The sequence below is a fragment of the Sorex fumeus genome, unplaced genomic scaffold, assembly GCF_029834395.1.
Source record: "Sorex fumeus unplaced genomic scaffold, SorFum_2.1 ptg000002l, whole genome shotgun sequence".
Taxonomy (NCBI): domain Eukaryota; kingdom Metazoa; phylum Chordata; class Mammalia; order Eulipotyphla; family Soricidae; genus Sorex; species Sorex fumeus.
In genome coordinates, this window is record NW_026606059.1 from 42,991,227 (window position 1) to 43,009,505 (window position 18,279).

At 46.6% G+C, this 18,279-nt stretch overlaps 6 protein-coding genes across 6 annotated transcripts; all 6 read left to right on the forward strand.

Moving 5' to 3' along the window:
- The first annotated feature begins 1,371 nt into the window (after positions 1-1,371).
- On the forward strand, positions 1,372-1,764 carry LOC130022280 (high affinity copper uptake protein 1-like). The gene has a single exon (XM_056113031.1). It carries the CDS (start codon positions 1,372-1,374, stop codon positions 1,762-1,764), a length of 393 nt encoding a protein of 130 aa, XP_055969006.1.
- A 2,844-nt stretch (positions 1,765-4,608) lies between these two features.
- On the forward strand, positions 4,609-5,001 carry LOC130022291 (high affinity copper uptake protein 1-like). Its single transcript, XM_056113040.1, has one exon. The coding sequence runs from the start codon at positions 4,609-4,611 to the stop codon at positions 4,999-5,001; it is 393 nt and encodes a 130-aa protein (XP_055969015.1).
- Positions 5,002-7,843: 2,842 nt separating this feature from the next.
- LOC130022302 (high affinity copper uptake protein 1-like) lies at positions 7,844-8,236 on the forward strand. Its single transcript, XM_056113051.1, has one exon. The coding sequence runs from the start codon at positions 7,844-7,846 to the stop codon at positions 8,234-8,236; it is 393 nt and encodes a 130-aa protein (XP_055969026.1).
- Positions 8,237-11,084: 2,848 nt separating this feature from the next.
- LOC130022312 (high affinity copper uptake protein 1-like) lies at positions 11,085-11,477 on the forward strand. The gene has a single exon (XM_056113062.1). It carries the CDS (start codon positions 11,085-11,087, stop codon positions 11,475-11,477), a length of 393 nt encoding a protein of 130 aa, XP_055969037.1.
- Positions 11,478-14,321: 2,844 nt separating this feature from the next.
- On the forward strand, positions 14,322-14,714 carry LOC130022323 (high affinity copper uptake protein 1-like). The gene has a single exon (XM_056113073.1). The coding sequence runs from the start codon at positions 14,322-14,324 to the stop codon at positions 14,712-14,714; it is 393 nt and encodes a 130-aa protein (XP_055969048.1).
- A 2,849-nt stretch (positions 14,715-17,563) lies between these two features.
- LOC130022333 (high affinity copper uptake protein 1-like) lies at positions 17,564-17,956 on the forward strand. The gene has a single exon (XM_056113084.1). It carries the CDS (start codon positions 17,564-17,566, stop codon positions 17,954-17,956), a length of 393 nt encoding a protein of 130 aa, XP_055969059.1.
- Positions 17,957-18,279: the final 323 nt, after the last annotated feature.

Consider the following 18,279-nt stretch of genomic DNA (forward strand, 5'->3'; position numbering starts at 1 on the left):
TGGTGAAAATACGTACAGGCCTTCTGATCGGCCTGGATCCCTCAGCCCAGCTTGGGAAATAAATTGGAAGTCAACTTTAACTAATTTGGGGTGGGTGGTTCTGGGGTATTGGGATTTTTTTTTTTAATCTTTAGACATCATGAGGTACAGTTGCAGACTTACAAATTTTTGCACTTGGGTCTCAACTATAAAATGATCAAATACCCATCCCTCCACCAGTGGCCATTTCCCACCACCACGGATCCCAGTATTTTGTTTTTCAATGTTTTTTCTTTTCTATAATCTGGCAATATAGAGGCTCTCTGAACCCCCAAAGTGTGTGGTGACTGGAGAAAAATTATTCCTGGGAGGCAGAAAAAGGGCATAAGTGGCAGGTGGGATTTCCTGGGTGACTCCTTAAAAGGTGTGTTTATGACCCCGTTTTGGCTTTGATTCCCCCTCAGAGGTTTTCAAGTTAAACACTGGAATGTGCATATGTGGAATATAAGCTAATACAAAATGAGAATAACTCCAAAGGATGGCAGAGACAAGGGCCGGGTAGATTTTCCCATGGTTGGAAGCCTGCCCTAACAGCTGGGGAGAAAGCAGCTGGGATTTTGAAGGATCACCAAGTCAATGATAGGTGGAGGGATCCCTTGGAGTCAGAGATGAGTGCTGAAAGTGGATAAAAGACGAATCATGATGGCCTCTCAATACCTGCATTGCAAACTCCAAGGCCCATAAGTAAAGAGAAAGTATGAGGGACATTGTCTGCCGTAGAAGCAGGGGGAGGGGTGAGATGAGGGTGAAGGTGAGGGATACCGAGGACACTGATGGTGAAAAATATACATTGGTGGAGTGAGGGGTGTTTGATCATTCTGTGAATGTTTTTTAACTGTGATCATGTTGATTCCATATGAAATAACTAAGTAAATAAATAAATAAATAATTTAATTAATAAATAAATAAAACTGGAGTGTGAAGACATTAGCTGAGGTGATATCTGTTCATGGAGGGTCTTGTAGGAAGGATCTTTATAGGGAGGGTCCCCTACCTGTGTGATGTGTGAAGAGATTGGCTGAGGGTGTATCTGTTTAGGGAGGGTCTTGTGGGAAAAGTCTTTGTAGGGAGGGTCCCATGCCTGCGTGCATAAAATGTGGAGTCTGAAGCTCAGTGGCAAGGCAGCAGAGGAGAAGAGGAAACCTGAGTATCAGACCGGGGTCAGCTGCTTCCTGCATTCAGAAGACACTCCTTTGCTACCTGCAGTCATCTGCATCCAGAAGTGAACGCGGCGGCCATCTCTTCAGCCCAGACACTGACAGGAGCGCCTGAGTTTACCAGCACTCAAACGCGGGGGCCCCGCATTCCTGCAGCAACTCCCACACGCCGACCATGATGATGCCCACCGCCTTCTACTTTGGCTACCAGAATGTGGAGCTGCTGTTTCCGGGCGTGGTGATGAACAGCCCCACGGACATGGTCCTGGCTGTCCTGGCGATCTTCATCCTGGCAGTCTGCTCTGAAGGACTCAAGCTGGCTCGAGAGAACCTTCCCTTGAGGGCAGCGAGTGGCCAGCGGTGGCAGCTGCTGAGCTGGCCTCACCTGGTGCAAACATTGCTGCACGTCCTCCAGGTGCTCCTGAGCTATGTGCTCATGCTGACCGTCATGACCTACAATGCCTACTTTGCGCTGGCCGTGCTGGTGGGGGTCAGTGTGGGGTACCTGCTTTTCCGCTGGAAGAAAACCATGCACGTGGACCCAGACTTGGAAGATCCTTGCCACTAACCTGGACACGCTAATGAGAGTGAGTGCCGGAGGTTTCTTGTCTTAGGGCATGAAGCACTCTCTCTTGTGGCTCCTGTCTTCAATCCCCATTCCCCATCTGCCTGCCCTGCCCCACCTCCACCCTCTTCTGTGAGAGAGGGTTTGAGCCTTAAGGGAACTGGCCCTTGGGTGCCCAGAACCCAAACATTGCAATAAAACAAGTTTGTCTTTGTCAACATTGTAGGCTGCATGGTGTGTGTTCTTGGTTGAGGTATCTACAGTACTCATTGGGGCTGCTCAGTGCAGGCTTGTTGTCATTTATGTTAGGGCGTAGACCCAAGGACAGTAGATATAAGTGTCCGGATGGTTGCTCATACTTGGAATCTTTCTCATGAACGAGCGGGGAGAGGACAGCTGGAATAGAGAAAGGACCACTAAGAAATTGATTGTTGGAGGAATCAGTTGGGATGGGAGATATCTGCCCAAAGTAGATAGTGAACCAAACATGATAATCTCTCAGTATCTGTATTTCAAACCATAATGCCGAAAAGGAGAGAGAGAGAGAGAGAGAGAGAGAGAGAGAGAGAGAGAGAGAGAGAGAGAGAAAGAGAGTATGGGGAATACTCTCCGCCGTGGGGGAGGGTGGAGTAGGGGGTTATACTGGGGAGATTGGTGGTGAGGAATGTGCACTGGTGCAGGGATAGGTGTTTGATCATCGTGTGATTGCAACTCAAACATGAAAGACTGTAACTATATCTCATGGTGAATCAATAAGATTAGTAAAAAATAAAGTAAAATAAAAAAGTGAAGATGTAGAACCCAGGGGATTCATCTTGGCAAGTTGGTTATTGGTGATTCACACACCACTAGACTTCCCCACCAACACCATAGATGATCATCAGTGAAGCCACGGGTTTGCCTGAATTAAACTACCCTGTGTTAATTAAAATCAGTGGTTTATTTTTAATATTCATTTATTTATTCTAATATTAAAATGAATAATTCCTTTTACAAATGAATCACCCTAGGTAGATTTTTATTTCCAAAAATCATGGACGGTAATCCAGTACTTTTGGTATCTCACCTTAGGTCATATGTATTAGCAGGTAAGTAAATTAGAGCTATGGGGCTTCTTGAAGAAATTAAGTTTGAATGGATGGATTGGGGTGGGGGAATTGCGTACCTGTGCAAAAGTGTGGGTGTACACAGGTTGTATAAGGTATGTGGCTGCCTTACCAACCTATGGATGCAAGACTGAGTGGGACTGAGCTAGAGATTTTGATTGGGGTGTGGTTGGGAGCCATGCTGTGGGTGCTGTATGCCTCTGCCCACTTTATTCACTTCCTTTCTTGCTAACATCCTAAGTTGTATTTCGCTGCTAATTTTCAAAAATAAATGATTTATGTAGGTCTCTATGGGGTGTGGCATACTGAAGCTAGATAGAGCGGTTGGGTGAGAAGGAAGGTTTATCTCTCAGGTGTCCTTGGGCTACTGTGGTGAAAATACGTACAGGCCTTCTGATCGGCCTGGATCCCTCAGCCCAGCTTGGGAAATAAATTGGAAGTCAACTTTAACTAATTTGGGGTGGGTGGTTCTGGGGTATTGGGATTTTTTTTTTTATTCTTTAGACATCATGAGGTACAGTTGCAGACTTACAAATTTTTGCACTTGGGTCTCAACTATAAAATGATCAAATACCCATCCCTCCACCAGTGGCCATTTCCCACCACCACGGATCCCAGTATTTTGTTTTTCAATGTTTTTTCTTTTCTATAATCTGGCAATATAGAGGCTCTCTGAACCCCCAAAGTGTGTGGTGACTGGAGAAAAATTATTCCTGGGAGGCAGAAAAAGGGCATAAGTGGCAGGTGGGATTTCCTGGGTGACTCCTTAAAAGGTGTGTTTATGACCCCGTTTTGGCTTTGTTTTCCCCTCAGAGGTTTTCAAGTTAAACACTGGAATGTGCATATGTGGAATATAAGCTAATACAAAATGAGAATAACTCCAAAGGATGGCAGAGACAAGGGCCGGGTAGATTTTCCCATGGTTGGAAGCCTGCCCTAACAGCTGGGGAGAAAGCAGCTGGGATTTTGAAGGATCACCAAGTCAATGATAGGTGGAGGGATCCCTTGGAGTCAGAGATGAGTGCTGAAAGTGGATAAAAGACGAATCCTGATGGCCTCTCAATACCTGCATTGCAAACTCCAAGGCCCATAAGTAAAGAGAAAGTATGAGGGACATTGTCTGCCGTAGAAGCAGGGGGAGGGGTGAGATGAGGGTGAAGGTGAGGGATACCGAGGACACTGATGGTGAAAAATATACATTGGTGGAGTGAGGGGTGTTTGATCATTCTGTGAATGTTTTTTAACTGTGATCATGTTGATTCCATATGAAATAACTAAGTAAATAAATAAATAAATAATTTAATTAATAAATAAATAAATCTGGAGTGTGAAGACATTAGCTGAGGTGATATCTGTTCATGGAGGGTCTTGTAGGAAGGATCTTTATAGGGAGGGTCCCCTACCTGGGTGATGTGTGAAGAGATTGGCTGAGGGTGTATCTGTTTAGGGAGGGTCTTGTGGGAAGAGTCTTTGTAGGGAGGGTCCCATGCCTGCGTGCATAAAATGTGGAGTCTGAAGCTCAGTGGCAAGGCAGCAGAGGAGAAGAGGAAACCTGAGTATCAGACCGGGGTCAGCTGCTTCCTGCATTCAGAAGACACTCCTTTGCTACCTGCAGTCATCTGCATCCAGAAGTGAACGCGGCGGCCATCTCTTCAGCCCAGACACTGACAGGAGCGCCTGAGTTTACCAGCACTCAAACGCGGGGGCCCCGCATTCCTGCAGCAACTCACACACGCCGACCATGATGATGCCCACCGCCTTCTACTTTGGCTACCAGAATGTGGAGCTGCTGTTTCCGGGCGTGGTGATGAACAGCCCCAAGGACATGGTCCTGGCTGTCCTGGCGATCTTCATCCTGGCAGTCTGCTCTGAAGGACTCAAGCTGGCTCGAGAGAACCTTCCCTTGAGGGCAGCGAGTGGCCAGCGGTGGCAGCTGCTGAGCTGGCCTCACCTGGTGCAAACCTTGCTGCACGTCCTCCAGGTGCTCCTGACCTATGTGCTCATGCTGACCGTCATGACCTACAATGCCTACTTTGCGCTGGCCGTGCTGGTGGGGGTCAGTGTGGGGTACCTGCTTTTCCGCTGGAAGGAAACCATGCACGTGGACCCAGACTTGGAAGATCCTTGCCACTAACCTGGACACGCTGATGAGAGTGAGTGCGGGAGGTTTCTTGTCTTAGGGCATGAAGCACTCTCTCTTGTGGCTCCTGTCTTCAATCCCCATTCCCCATCTGCCTGCCCTGCCCCACCTCCACCCTCTTCTGTGAGAGAGGGTTTGAGCCTTAAGGGAACTGGCCCTTGGGTGCCCAGAACCCAAACATTGCAATAAAACAAGTTTGTCTTTGTCAACATTGTAGGCTGCATGGTGTGTGTTCTTGGTTGAGGTGTCTACAGTACTCATTGGGGCTGCTCAGTGCAGGCTTGTTGTCATTTATGTTAGGGCGTAGACCCAAGGACAGTAGATATAAGTGTCCGGATGGTTGCTCATACTTGGAATCTTTCTCATGAACGAGCGGGGAGAGGACAGCTGGAATAGAGAAAGGACCACTAAGAAATTGATTGTTGGAGGAATCAGTTGGGATGGGAGATATCTGCCCAAAGTAGATAGTGAACCAAACATGATAATCTCTCAGTATCTGTATTTCAAACCATAATGCCGAAAAGGAGAGAGAGAGAGAGAGAGAGAGAGAGAGAGAGAGAGAGAGAGAGATAGAGAAAGAGAGTATGGGGAATACTCTCCGCCGTGGGGGAGGGTGGAGTAGGGGGTTATACTGGGGAGATTGGTGGTGAGGAATGTGCACTGGTGCAGGGATAGGTGTTTGATCATCGTGTGATTGCAACTCAAACATGAAAGACTGTAACTATATCTCATGGTGAATCAATAAGATTAGTAAATAATAAAGTAAAATAAAAAAGTGAAGATGTAGAACCCAGGGGATTCATCTTGGCAAGTTGGTTATTGGTGATTCACACACCACTAGACTTCCCCACCAACACCATAGATGATCATCAGTGAAGCCACGGGTTTGCCTGAATTAAACTACCCTGTGTTAATTAAAATCAGTGGTTTATTTTTAATATTCATTTATTTATTCTAATATTAAAATGAATAATTCCTTTTACAAATGAATCACCCTAGGTAGATTTTTATTTCCAAAAATCATGGACGGTAATCCAGTACTTTTGGTATCTCACCTTAGGTCATATGTATTAGCAGGTAAGTAAATTAGAGCTATGGGGCTTCTTGAAGAAATTAAGTTTGAATGGATGGATTGGGGTGGGGGAATTGCATACCTGTGCAAAAGTGTGGGTGTACACAGGTTGTATAAGGTATGGGGCTGCCTTAACAACCTATGGATGCAAGACTGAGTGGGACTGAGCTAGAGATTTTGATTGGGGTGTGGTTGGGAGCCATGCTGTGGGTGCTGTATGCCTCTGCCCACTTTATTCACTTCCTTTCTTGCTAACATCCTAAGTTGTATTTCGCTGCTAATTTTCAAAACTAAATGATTTATGTAGGGCTCTATGGGGTGTGGCATACTGAAGCTAGATAGAGCGGTTGGGTGAGAAGGAAGGTTTATCTCTCAGGTGTCCTTGGGCTACTGTGGTGAAAATACGTACAGGCCTTCTGATCGGCCTGGATCCCTCAGCCCAGCTTGGGAAATAAATTGGAAGTCAACTTTAACTAATTTGGGGTGGGTGGTTCTGGGGTATTGGGATTTTTTTTTTTATTCTTTAGACATCATGAGGTACAGTTGCAGACTTACAAATTTTTGCACTTGGGTCTCAACTATAAAATGATCAAATACCCATCCCTCCACCAGTGGCCATTTCCCACCACCACGGATCCCAGTATTTTGTTTTTCAATGTTTTTTCTTTTCTATAATCTGGCAATATAGAGGCTCTCTGAACCCCCAAAGTGTGTGGTGACTGGAGAAAAATTATTCCTGGGAGGCAGAAAAAGGGCATAAGTGGCAGGTGGGATTTCCTGGGTGACTCCTTAAAAGGTGTGTTTATGACCCCGTTTTGGCTTTGTTTTCCCCTCAGAGGTTTTCAAGTTAAACACTGGAATGTGCATATTTGGAATATAAGCTAATACAAAATGAGAATAACTCCAAAGGATGGCAGAGACAAGGGCCGGGTAGATTTTCCCATGGTTGGAAGCCTGCCCTAACAGCTGGGGAGAAAGCAGCTGGGATTTTGAAGGATCACCAAGTCAATGATAGGTGGAGGGATCCCTTGGAGTCAGAGATGAGTGCTGAAAGTGGATAAAAGACGAATCCTGATGGCCTCTCAATACCTGCATTGCAAACTCCAAGGCCCATAAGTAAAGAGAAAGTATGAGGGACATTGTCTGCCGTAGAAGCAGGGGGAGGGGTGAGATGAGGGTGAAGGTGAGGGATACCGAGGACACTGATGGTGAAAAATATACATTGGTGGAGTGAGGGGTGTTTGATCATTCTGTGAATGTTTTTTAACTGTGATCATGTTGATTCCATATGAAATAACTAAGTAAATAAATAAATAAATAATTTAATTAATAAATAAATAAAACTGGAGTGTGAAGACATTAGCTGAGGTGATATCTGTTCATGGAGGGTCTTGTAGGAAGGATCTTTATAGGGAGGGTCCCCTACCTGGGTGATGTGTGAAGAGATTGGCTGAGGGTGTATCTGTTTAAGGAGGGTCTTGTGGGAAGAGTCTTTGTAGGGAGGGTCCCATGCCTGCGTGCATAAAATGTGGAGTCTGAAGCTCAGTGGCAAGGCAGCAGAGGAGAAGAGGAAACCTGAGTATCAGACCGGGGTCAGCTGCTTCCTGCATTCAGAAGACACTCCTTTGCTACCTGCAGTCATCTGCATCCAGAAGTGAACGCGGCGGCCATCTCTTCAGCCCAGACACTGACAGGAGCGCCTGAGTTTACCAGCACTCAAACGCGGGGGCCCCGCATTCCTGCAGCAACTCACACACGCCGACCATGATGATGCCCACCGCCTTCTACTTTGGCTACCAGAATGTGGAGCTGCTGTTTCCGGGCGTGGTGATGAACAGCCCCACGGACATGGTCCTGGCTGTCCTGGCGATCTTCATCCTGGCAGTCTGCTCTGAAGGACTCAAGCTGGCTCGAGAGAACCTTCCCTTGAGGGCAGCGAGTGGCCAGCGGTGGCAGCTGCTGAGCTGGCCTCACCTGGTGCAAACCTTGCTGCACGTCCTCCAGGTGCTCCTGACCTATGTGCTCATGCTGACCGTCATGACCTACAATGCCTACTTTGCGCTGGCCGTGCTGGTGGGGGTCAGTGTGGGGTACCTGCTTTTCCGCTGGAAGGAAACCATGCACGTGGACCCAGACTTGGAAGATCCTTGCCACTAACCTGGACACGCTGATGAGAGTGAGTGCCGGAGGTTTCTTGTCTTAGGGCATGAAGCACTCTCTCTTGTGGCTCCTGTCTTCAATCCCCATTCCCCATCTGCCTGCCCTGCCCCACCTCCACCCTCTTCTGTGAGAGAGGGTTTGAGCCTTAAGGGAACTGGCCCTTGGGTGCCCAGAACCCAAACATTGCAATAAAACAAGTTTGTCTTTGTCAACATTGTAGGCTGCATGGTGTGTGTTCTTGGTTGAGTTGTCTACAGTACTCATTGGGGCTGCTCAGTGCAGGCTTGTTGTCATTTATGTTAGGGCGTTGACCCAAGGACAGTAGATATAAGTGTCCGGATGGTTGCTCATACTTGGAATCTTTCTCATGAACGAGCGGGGAGAGGACAGCTGGAATAGAGAAAGGACCACTAAGAAATTGACTGTTGGAGGAATCAGTTGGGATGGGAGATATCTGCCCAAAGTAGATAGTGAACCAAACATGATAATCTCTCAGTATCTGTATTTCAAACCATAATGCCGAAAAGGAGAGAGAGAGAGAGAGAGAGAGAGAGAGAGAGAGAGAGAGAGAGAGAGAGAGAAAGAGAGTATGGGGAATACTCTCCGCCGTGGGGGAGGGTGGTGTAGGGGGTTATACTGGGGAGATTGGTGGTGAGGAATGTGCACTGGTGCAGGGATAGGTGTTTGATCATCGTGTGATTGCAACTCAAACATGAAAGACTGTAACTATATCTCATGGTGAATCAATAAGATTAGTAAAAAATAAAGTAAAATAAAAAAGTGAAGATGTAGAACCCAGGGGATTCATCTTGGCAAGTTGGTTATTGGTGATTCACACACCACTAGACTTCCCCACCAACACCATAGATGATCATCAGTGAAGCCACGGGTTTGCCTGAATTAAACTACCCTGTGTTAATTAAAATCAGTGGTTTATTTTTAATATTCATTTATTTATTCTAATATTAAAATGAATAATTCCTTTTACAAATGAATCACCCTAGGTAGATTTTTATTTCCAAAAATCATGGACGGTAATCCAGTACTTTTGGTATCTCACCTTAGGTCATATGTATTAGCAGGTAAGTAAATTAGAGCTATGGGGCTTCTTGAAGAAATTAAGTTTGAATGGATGGATTGGGGTGGGGGAATTGCATACCTGTGCAAAAGTGTGGGTGTACACAGGTTGTATAAGGTATGGGGCTGCCTTAACAACCTATGGATGCAAGACTGAGTGGGACTGAGCTAGAGATTTTGATTGGGGTGTGGTTGGGAGCCATGCTGTGGGTGCTGTATGCCTCTGCCCACTTTATTCACTTCCTTTCTTGCTAACATCCTAAGTTGTATTTCGCTGCTAATTTTCAAAACTAAATGATTTATGTAGGGCTCTATGGGGTGTGGCATACTGAAGCTAGATAGAGCGGTTGGGTGAGAAGGAAGGTTTATCTCTCAGGTGTCCTTGGGCTACTGTGGTGAAAATACGTACAGGCCTTCTGATCGGCCTGGATCCCTCAGCCCAGCTTGGGAAATAAATTGGAAGTCAACTTTAACTAATTTGGGGTGGGTGGTTCTGGGGTATTGGGATTTTTTTTTTTATTCTTTAGACATCATGAGGTACAGTTGCAGACTTACAAATTTTTGCACTTGGGTCTCAACTATAAAATGATCAAATACCCATCCCTCCACCAGTGGCCATTTCCCACCACCACGGATCCCAGTATTTTGTTTTTCAATGTTTTTTCTTTTCTATAATCTGGCAATATAGAGGCTCTCTGAACCCCCAAAGTGTGTGGTGACTGGAGAAAAATTATTCCTGGGAGGCAGAAAAAGGGCATAAGTGGCAGGTGGGATTTCCTGGGTGACTCCTTAAAAGGTGTGTTTATGACCCCGTTTTGGCTTTGATTCCCCCTCAGAGGTTTTCAAGTTAAACACTGGAATGTGCATATGTGGAATATAAGCTAATACAAAATGAGAATAACTCCAAAGGATGGCAGAGACAAGGGCCGGGTAGATTTTCCCATGGTTGGAAGCCTGCCCTAACAGCTGGGGAGAAAGCAGCTGGGATTTTGAAGGATCACCAAGTCAATGATAGGTGGAGGGATCCCTTGGAGTCAGAGATGAGTGCTGAAAGTGGATAAAAGACGAATCATGATGGCCTCTCAATACCTGCATTGCAAACTCCAAGGCCCATAAGTAAAGAGAAAGTATGAGGGACATTGTCTGCCGTAGAAGCAGGGGGAGGGGTGAGATGAGGGTGAAGGTGAGGGATACCGAGGACACTGATGGTGAAAAATATACATTGGTGGAGTGAGGGGTGTTTGATCATTCTGTGAATGTTTTTTAACTGTGATCATGTTGATTCCATATGAAATAACTAAGTAAATAAATAAATAAATAAATAATTTAATTAATAAATAAATAAAACTGGAGTGTGAAGACATTAGCTGAGGTGATATCTGTTCATGGAGGGTCTTGTAGGAAGGATCTTTATAGGGAGGGTCCTCTACCTGTGTGATGTGTGAAGAGATTGGCTGAGGGTGTATCTGTTTAGGGAGGGTCTTGTGGGAAGGGTCTTTGTAGGGAGGGTCCCATGCCTGCGTGCATAAAATGTGGAGTCTGAAGCTCAGTGGCAAGGCAGCAGAGGAGAAGAGGAAACCTGAGTATCAGACCGGGGTCAGCTGCTTCCTGCATTCAGAAGACACTCCTTTGCTACCTGCAGTCATCTGCATCCAGAAGTGAACGCGGCGGCCATCTCTTCAGCCCAGACACTGACAGGAGCGCCTGAGTTTACCAGCACTCAAACGCGGGGGCCCCGCATTCCTGCAGCAACTCCCACACGCCGACCATGATGATGCCCACCGCCTTCTACTTTGGCTACCAGAATGTGGAGCTGCTGTTTCCGGGCGTGGTGATGAACAGCCCCACGGACATGGTCCTGGCTGTCCTGGCGATCTTCATCCTGGCAGTCTGCTCTGAAGGACTCAAGCTGGCTCGAGAGAACCTTCCCTTGAGGGCAGCGAGTGGCCAGCGGTGGCAGCTGCTGAGCTGGCCTCACCTGGTGCAAACCTTGCTGCACGTCCTCCAGGTGCTCCTGACCTATGTGCTCATGCTGACCGTCATGACCTACAATGCCTACTTTGCGCTGGCCGTGCTGGTGGGGGTCAGTGTGGGGTACCTGCTTTTCCGCTGGAAGAAAACCATGCACGTGGACCCAGACTTGGAAGATCCTTGCCACTAACCTGGACACGCTGATGAGAGTGAGTGCCGGAGGTTTCTTGTCTTAGGGCATGAAGCACTCTCTCTTGTGGCTCCTGTCTTCAATCCCCATTCCCCATCTGCCTGCCCTGCCCCACCTCCACCCTCTTCTGTGAGAGAGGGTTTGAGCCTTAAGGGAACTGGCCCTTGGGTGCCCAGAACCCAAACATTGCAATAAAACAAGTTTGTCTTTGTCAACATTGTAGGCTGCATGGTGTGTGTTCTTGGTTGAGGTATCTACAGTACTCATTGGGGCTGCTCAGTGCAGGTTTGTTGTCATTTATGTTAGGGCGTAGACCCAAGGACAGTAGATATAAGTGTCCGGATGGTTGCTCATACATGGAATCTTTCTCATGAACGAGCGGGGAGAGGACAGCTGGAATAGAGAAAGGACCACTAAGAAATTGATTGTTGGAGGAATCAGTTGGGATGGGAGATATCTGCCCAAAGTAGATAGTGAACCAAACATGATAATCTCTCAGTATCTGTATTTCAAACCATAATGCCGAAAAGGAGAGAGAGAGAGAGAGAGAGAGAGAGAGAGAGAGAGAGAGAGAGAGAGAGAAAGAGAGTATGGGGAATACTCTCCGCCGTGGGGGAGGGTGGAGTAGGGGGTTATACTGGGGAGATTGGTGGTGAGGAATGTGCACTGGTGCAGGGATAGGTGTTTGATCATCGTGTGATTGCAACTCAAACATGAAAGATTGTAACTATATCTCATGGTGAATCAATAAGATTAGTAAAAAATAAAGTAAAATAAAAAAGTGAAGATGTAGAACCCAGGGGATTCATCTTGGCAAGTTGGCTATTGGTGATTCACACACCACTAGACTTCCCCACCAACACCATAGATGATCATCAGTGAAGCCACGGGTTTGCCTGAATTAAACTACCCTGTATTAATTAAATCAGTGGTTTATTTTTAATATTCATTTATTTATTCAAATATTAAAATGAATAATTCCTTTTACAAATGATCACCCTAGGTAGATTTTTATTTCCAAAAATCATGGACGGTAATCCAGTACTTTTGGAATCTCACCTTAGGTCATATGTATTAGCAGGTAAGTAAATTAGAGCTATGGGGCTTCTTGAAGAAATTAAGTTTGAATGGATGGATTGGGGTGGGGGAATTGCGTACCTGTGCAAAAGTGTGGGTGTACACAGGTTGTATAAGGTATGGGGCTGCCTTACCAACCTATGGATGCAAGACTGAGTGGGACTGAGCTAGAGATTTTGATTGGGGTGTGGTTGGGAGCCATGCTGTGGGTGCTGTATGCCTCTGCCCACTTTATTCACTTCCTTTCTTACTAACATCCTAAGTTGTATTTTGCTGCTAATTTTCAAAAATAAATGATTTATGTAGGGCTCTATGGGGTGTGGCATACTGAAGCTAGATAGAGCGGTTGGGTGAGAAGGAAGGTTTACCTCTCAGGTGTCCTTGGGCTACTGTGGTGAAAATACGTACAGGCCTTCTGATCGGCCTGGATCCCTCAGCCCAGCTTGGGAAATAAATTGGAAGTCAACTTTAACTAATTTGGGGTGGGTGGTTCTGGGGTATTGGGATTTTTTTTTTTATTCTTTAGACATCATGAGGTACAGTTGCAGACTTACAAATTTTTGCACTTGGGTCTCAACTATAAAATGATCAAATACCCATCCCTCCACCAGTGGCCATTTCCCACCACCACGGATCCCAGTATTTTGTTTTTCAATGTTTTTTCTTTTCTATAATCTGGCAATATAGAGGCTCTCTGAACCCCCAAAGTGTGTGGTGACTGGAGAAAAATTATTCCTGGGAGGCAGAAAAAGGGCATAAGTGGCAGGTGGGATTTCCTGGGTGACTCCTTAAAAGGTGTGTTTATGACCCCGTTTTGGCTTTGTTTTCCCCTCAGAGGTTTTCAAGTTAAACACTGGAATGTGCATATGTGGAATATAAGCTAATACAAAATGAGAATAACTCCAAAGGATGGCAGAGACAAGGGCCGGGTAGATTTTCCCATGGTTGGAAGCCTGCCCTAACAGCTGGGGAGAAAGCAGCTGGGATTTTGAAGGATCACCAAGTCAATGATAGGTGGAGGGATCCCTTGGAGTCAGAGATGAGTGCTGAAAGTGGATAAAAGACGAATCATGATGGCCTCTCAATACCTGCATTGCAAACTCCAAGGCCCATAAGTAAAGAGAAAGTATGAGGGACATTGTCTGCCGTAGAAGCAGGGGGAGGGGTGAGATGAGGGTGAAGGTGAGGGATACCGAGGACACTGATGGTGAAAAATATACATTGGTGGAGTGAGGGGTGTTTGATCATTCTGTGAATGTTTTTTAACTGTGATCATGTTGATTCCATATGAAATAACTAAGTAAATAAATAAATAAATAAATAATTTAATTAATAAATAAATAAAACTGGAGTGTGAAGACATTAGCTGAGGTGATATCTGTTCATGGAGGGTCTTGTAGGAAGGATCTTTATAGGGAGGGTCCCCTACCTGTGTGATGTGTGAAGAGATTGGCTGAGGGTGTATCTGTTTAGGGAGGGTCTTGTGGGAAGGGTCTTTGTAGGGAGGGTCCCATGCCTGCGTGCATAAAATGTGGAGTCTGAAGCTCAGTGGCAAGGCAGCAGAGGAGAAGAGGAAACCTGAGTATCAGACCGGGGTCAGCTGCTTCCTGCATTCAGAAGACACTCCTTTGCTACCTGCAGTCATCTGCATCCAGAAGTGAACGCGGCGGCCATCTCTTCAGCCCAGACACTGACAGGAGCGCCTGAGTTTACCAGCACTCAAACGCGGGGGCCCCGCATTCCTGCAGCAACTCACACACGCCGACCATGATGATGCCCACCGCCTTCTACTTTGGCTACCAGAATGTGGAGCTGCTGTTTCCGGGCGTGGTGATGAACAGCCCCACGGACATGGTCCTGGCTGTCCTGGCGATCTTCATCCTGGCAGTCTGCTCTGAAGGACTCAAGCTGGCTCGAGAGAACCTTCCCTTGAGGGCAGCGAGTGGCCAGCGGTGGCAGCTGCTGAGCTGGCCTCACCTGGTGCAAACCTTGCTGCACGTCCTCCAGGTGCTCCTGACCTATGTGCTCATGCTGACCGTCATGACCTACAATGCCTACTTTGCGCTGGCCGTGCTGGTGGGGGTCAGTGTGGGGTACCTGCTTTTCCGCTGGAAGGAAACCATGCACGTGGACCCAGACTTGGAAGATCCTTGCCACTAACCTGGACACGCTGATGAGAGTGAGTGCGGGAGGTTTCTTGTCTTAGGGCATGAAGCACTCTCTCTTGTGGCTCCTGTCTTCAATCCCCATTCCCCATCTGCCTGCCCTGCCCCACCTCCACCCTCTTCTGTGAGAGAGGGTTTGAGCCTTAAGGGAACTGGCCCTTGGGTGCCCAGAACCCAAACATTGCAATAAAACAAGTTTGTCTTTGTCAACATTGTAGGCTGCATGGTGTGTGTTCTTGGTTGAGGTGTCTACAGTACTCATTGGGGCTGCTCAGTGCAGGCTTGTTGTCATTTATGTTAGGGCGTAGACCCAAGGACAGTAGATATAAGTGTCCGGATGGTTGCTCATACTTGGAATCTTTCTCATGAACGAGCGGGGAGAGGACAGCTGGAATAGAGAAAGGACCACTAAGAAATTGATTGTTGGAGGAATCAGTTGGGATGGGAGATATCTGCCCAAAGTAGATAGTGAACCAAACATGATAATCTCTCAGTATCTGTATTTCAAACCATAATGCCGAAAAGAGAGAGAGAGAGAGAGAGAGAGAGAGAGAGAGAGAGAGAGAGAGAGAGAGAGAGAAAGAGAGTATGGGGAATACTCTCCGCCGTGGGGGAGGGTGGAGTAGGGGGTTATACTGGGGAGATTGGTGGTGAGGAATGTGCACTGGTGCAGGGATAGGTGTTTGATCATCGTGTGATTGCAACTCAAACATGAAAGACTGTAACTATATCTCATGGTGAATCAATAAGATTAGTAAAAAATAAAGTAAAATAAAAAAGTGAAGATGTAGAACCCAGGGGATTCATCTTGGCAAGTTGGTTATTGGTGATTCACACACCACTAGACTTCCCCACCAACACCATAGATGATCATCAGTGAAGCCACGGGTTTGCCTGAATTAAACTACCCTGTGTTAATTAAAATCAGTGGTTTATTTTTAATATTCATTTATTTATTCTAATATTAAAATGAATAATTCCTTTTACAAATGAATCACCCTAGGTAGATTTTTATTTCCAAAAATCATGGACGGTAATCCAGTACTTTTGGTATCTCACCTTAGGTCATATGTATTAGCAGGTAAGTAAATTAGAGCTATGGGGCTTCTTGAAGAAATTAAGTTTGAATGGATGGATTGGGGTGGGGGAATTGCGTACCTGTGCAAAAGTGTGGGTGTACACAGGTTGTATAAGGTATGGGGCTGCCTTAACAACCTATGGATGCAAGACTGAGTGGGACTGAGCTAGAGATTTTGATTGGGGTGTGGTTGGGAGCCATGCTGTGGGTGCTGTATGCCTCTGCCCACTTTATTCACTTCCTTTCTTGCTAACATCCTAAGTTGTATTTCGCTGCTAATTTTCAAAAATAAATGATTTATGTAGGGCTCTATGGGGTGTGGCATACTGAAGCTAGATAGAGCGGTTGGGTGAGAAGGAAGGTTTACCTCTCAGGTGTCCTTGGGCTACTGTGGTGAAAATACGTACAGGCCTTCTGATCGGCCTGGATCCCTCAGCCCAGCTTGGGAAATAAATTGGAAGTCAACTTTAACTAATTTGGGGTGGGTGGTTCTGGGGTATTGGGATTTTTTTTTTTATTCTTTAGACATCATGAGGTACAGTTGCAGACTTACAAATTTTTGCACTTGGGTCTCAACTATAAAATGATCAAATACCCATCCCTCCACCAGTGGCCATTTCCCACCACCACGGATCCCAGTATTTTGTTTTTCAATGTTTTTTCTTTTCTATAATCTGGCAATATAGAGGCTCTCTGAACCCCCAAAGTGTGTGGTGACTGGAGAAAAATTATTCCTGGGAGGCAGAAAAAGGGCATAAGTGGCAGGTGGGATTTCCTGGGTGACTCCTTAAAAGGTGTGTTTATGACCCCGTTTTGGCTTTGTTTTCCCCTCAGAGGTTTTCAAGTTAAACACTGGAATGTGCATATGTGGAATATAAGCTAATACAAAATGAGAATAACTCCAAAGGATGGCAGAGACAAGGGCCGGGTAGATTTTCCCATGGTTGGAAGCCTGCCCTAACAGCTGGGGAGAAAGCAGCTGGGATTTTGAAGGATCACCAAGTCAATGATAGGTGGAGGGATCCCTTGGAGTCAGAGATGAGTGCTGAAAGTGGATAAAAGACGAATCATGATGGCCTCTCAATACCTGCATTGCAAACTCCAAGGCCCATAAGTAAAGAGAAAGTATGAGGGACATTGTCTGCCGTAGAAGCAGGGGGAGGGGTGAGATGAGGGTGAAGGTGAGGGATACCGAGGACACTGATGGTGAAAAATATACATTGGTGGAGTGAGGGGTGTTTGATCATTCTGTGAATGTTTTTTAACTGTGATCATGTTGATTCCATATGAAATAACTAAGTAAATAAATAAATAAATAAATAATTTAATTAATAAATAAATAAAACTGGAGTGTGAAGACATTAGCCGAGGTGATATCTGTTCATGGAGGGTCTTGTAGGAAGGATCTTTATAGGGAGGGTCCCCTACCTGTGTGATGTGTGAAGAGATTGGCTGAGGGTGTATCTGTTTAGGGAGGGTCTTGTGGGAAGGGTCTTTGTAGGGAGGGTCCCATGCCTGCGTGCATAAAATGTGGAGTCTGAAGCTCAGTGGCAAGGCAGCAGAGGAGAAGAGGAAACCTGAGTATCAGACCGGGGTCAGCTGCTTCCTGCATTCAGAAGACACTCCTTTGCTACCTGCAGTCATCTGCATCCAGAAGTGAACGCGGCGGCCATCTCTTCAGCCCAGACACTGACAGGAGCGCCTGAGTTTACCAGCACTCAAACGCGGGGGCCCCGCATTCCTGCAGCAACTCACACACGCCGACCATGATGATGCCCACCGCCTTCTACTTTGGCTACCAGAATGTGGAGCTGCTGTTTCCGGGCGTGGTGATGAACAGCCCCACGGACATGGTCCTGGCTGTCCTGGCGATCTTCATCCTGGCAGTCTGCTCTGAAGGACTCAAGCTGGCTCGAGAGAACCTTCCCTTGAGGGCAGCGAGTGGCCAGCGGTGGCAGCTGCTGAGCTGGCCTCACCTGGTGCAAACCTTGCTGCACGTCCTCCAGGTGCTCCTGACCTATGTGCTCATGCTGACCGTCATGACCTACAATGCCTACTTTGCGCTGGCCGTGCTGGTGGGGGTCAGTGTGGGGTACCTGCTTTTCCGCTGGAAGGAAACCATGCACGTGGACCCAGACTTGGAAGATCCTTGCCACTAACCTGGACACGCTGATGAGAGTGAGTGCGGGAGGTTTCTTGTCTTAGGGCATGAAGCACTCTCTCTTGTGGCTCCTGTCTTCAATCCCCATTCCCCATCTGCCTGCCCTGCCCCACCTCCACCCTCTTCTGTGAGAGAGGGTTTGAGCCTTAAGGGAACTGGCCCTTGGGTGCCCAGAACCCAAACATTGCAATAAAACAAGTTTGTCTTTGTCAACATTGTAGGCTGCATGGTGTGTGTTCTTGGTTGAGGTGTCTACAGTACTCATTGGGGCTGCTCAGTGCAGGCTTGTTGTCATTTATGTTAGGGCGTAGACCCAAGGAC

Excerpts from the sequence above, each read along its gene's own strand:
- LOC130022280 (XM_056113031.1), top strand. The coding sequence starts at position 1,372 with ATGATGATGCCCACCGCCTTCTACTTTGGCTACCAGAATGTGGAGCTG.
- LOC130022291 (XM_056113040.1), top strand. The coding sequence starts at position 4,609 with ATGATGATGCCCACCGCCTTCTACTTTGGCTACCAGAATGTGGAGCTG.
- LOC130022302 (XM_056113051.1), top strand. The coding sequence starts at position 7,844 with ATGATGATGCCCACCGCCTTCTACTTTGGCTACCAGAATGTGGAGCTG.
- LOC130022312 (XM_056113062.1), top strand. The coding sequence starts at position 11,085 with ATGATGATGCCCACCGCCTTCTACTTTGGCTACCAGAATGTGGAGCTG.
- LOC130022323 (XM_056113073.1), top strand. The coding sequence starts at position 14,322 with ATGATGATGCCCACCGCCTTCTACTTTGGCTACCAGAATGTGGAGCTG.
- LOC130022333 (XM_056113084.1), top strand. The coding sequence starts at position 17,564 with ATGATGATGCCCACCGCCTTCTACTTTGGCTACCAGAATGTGGAGCTG.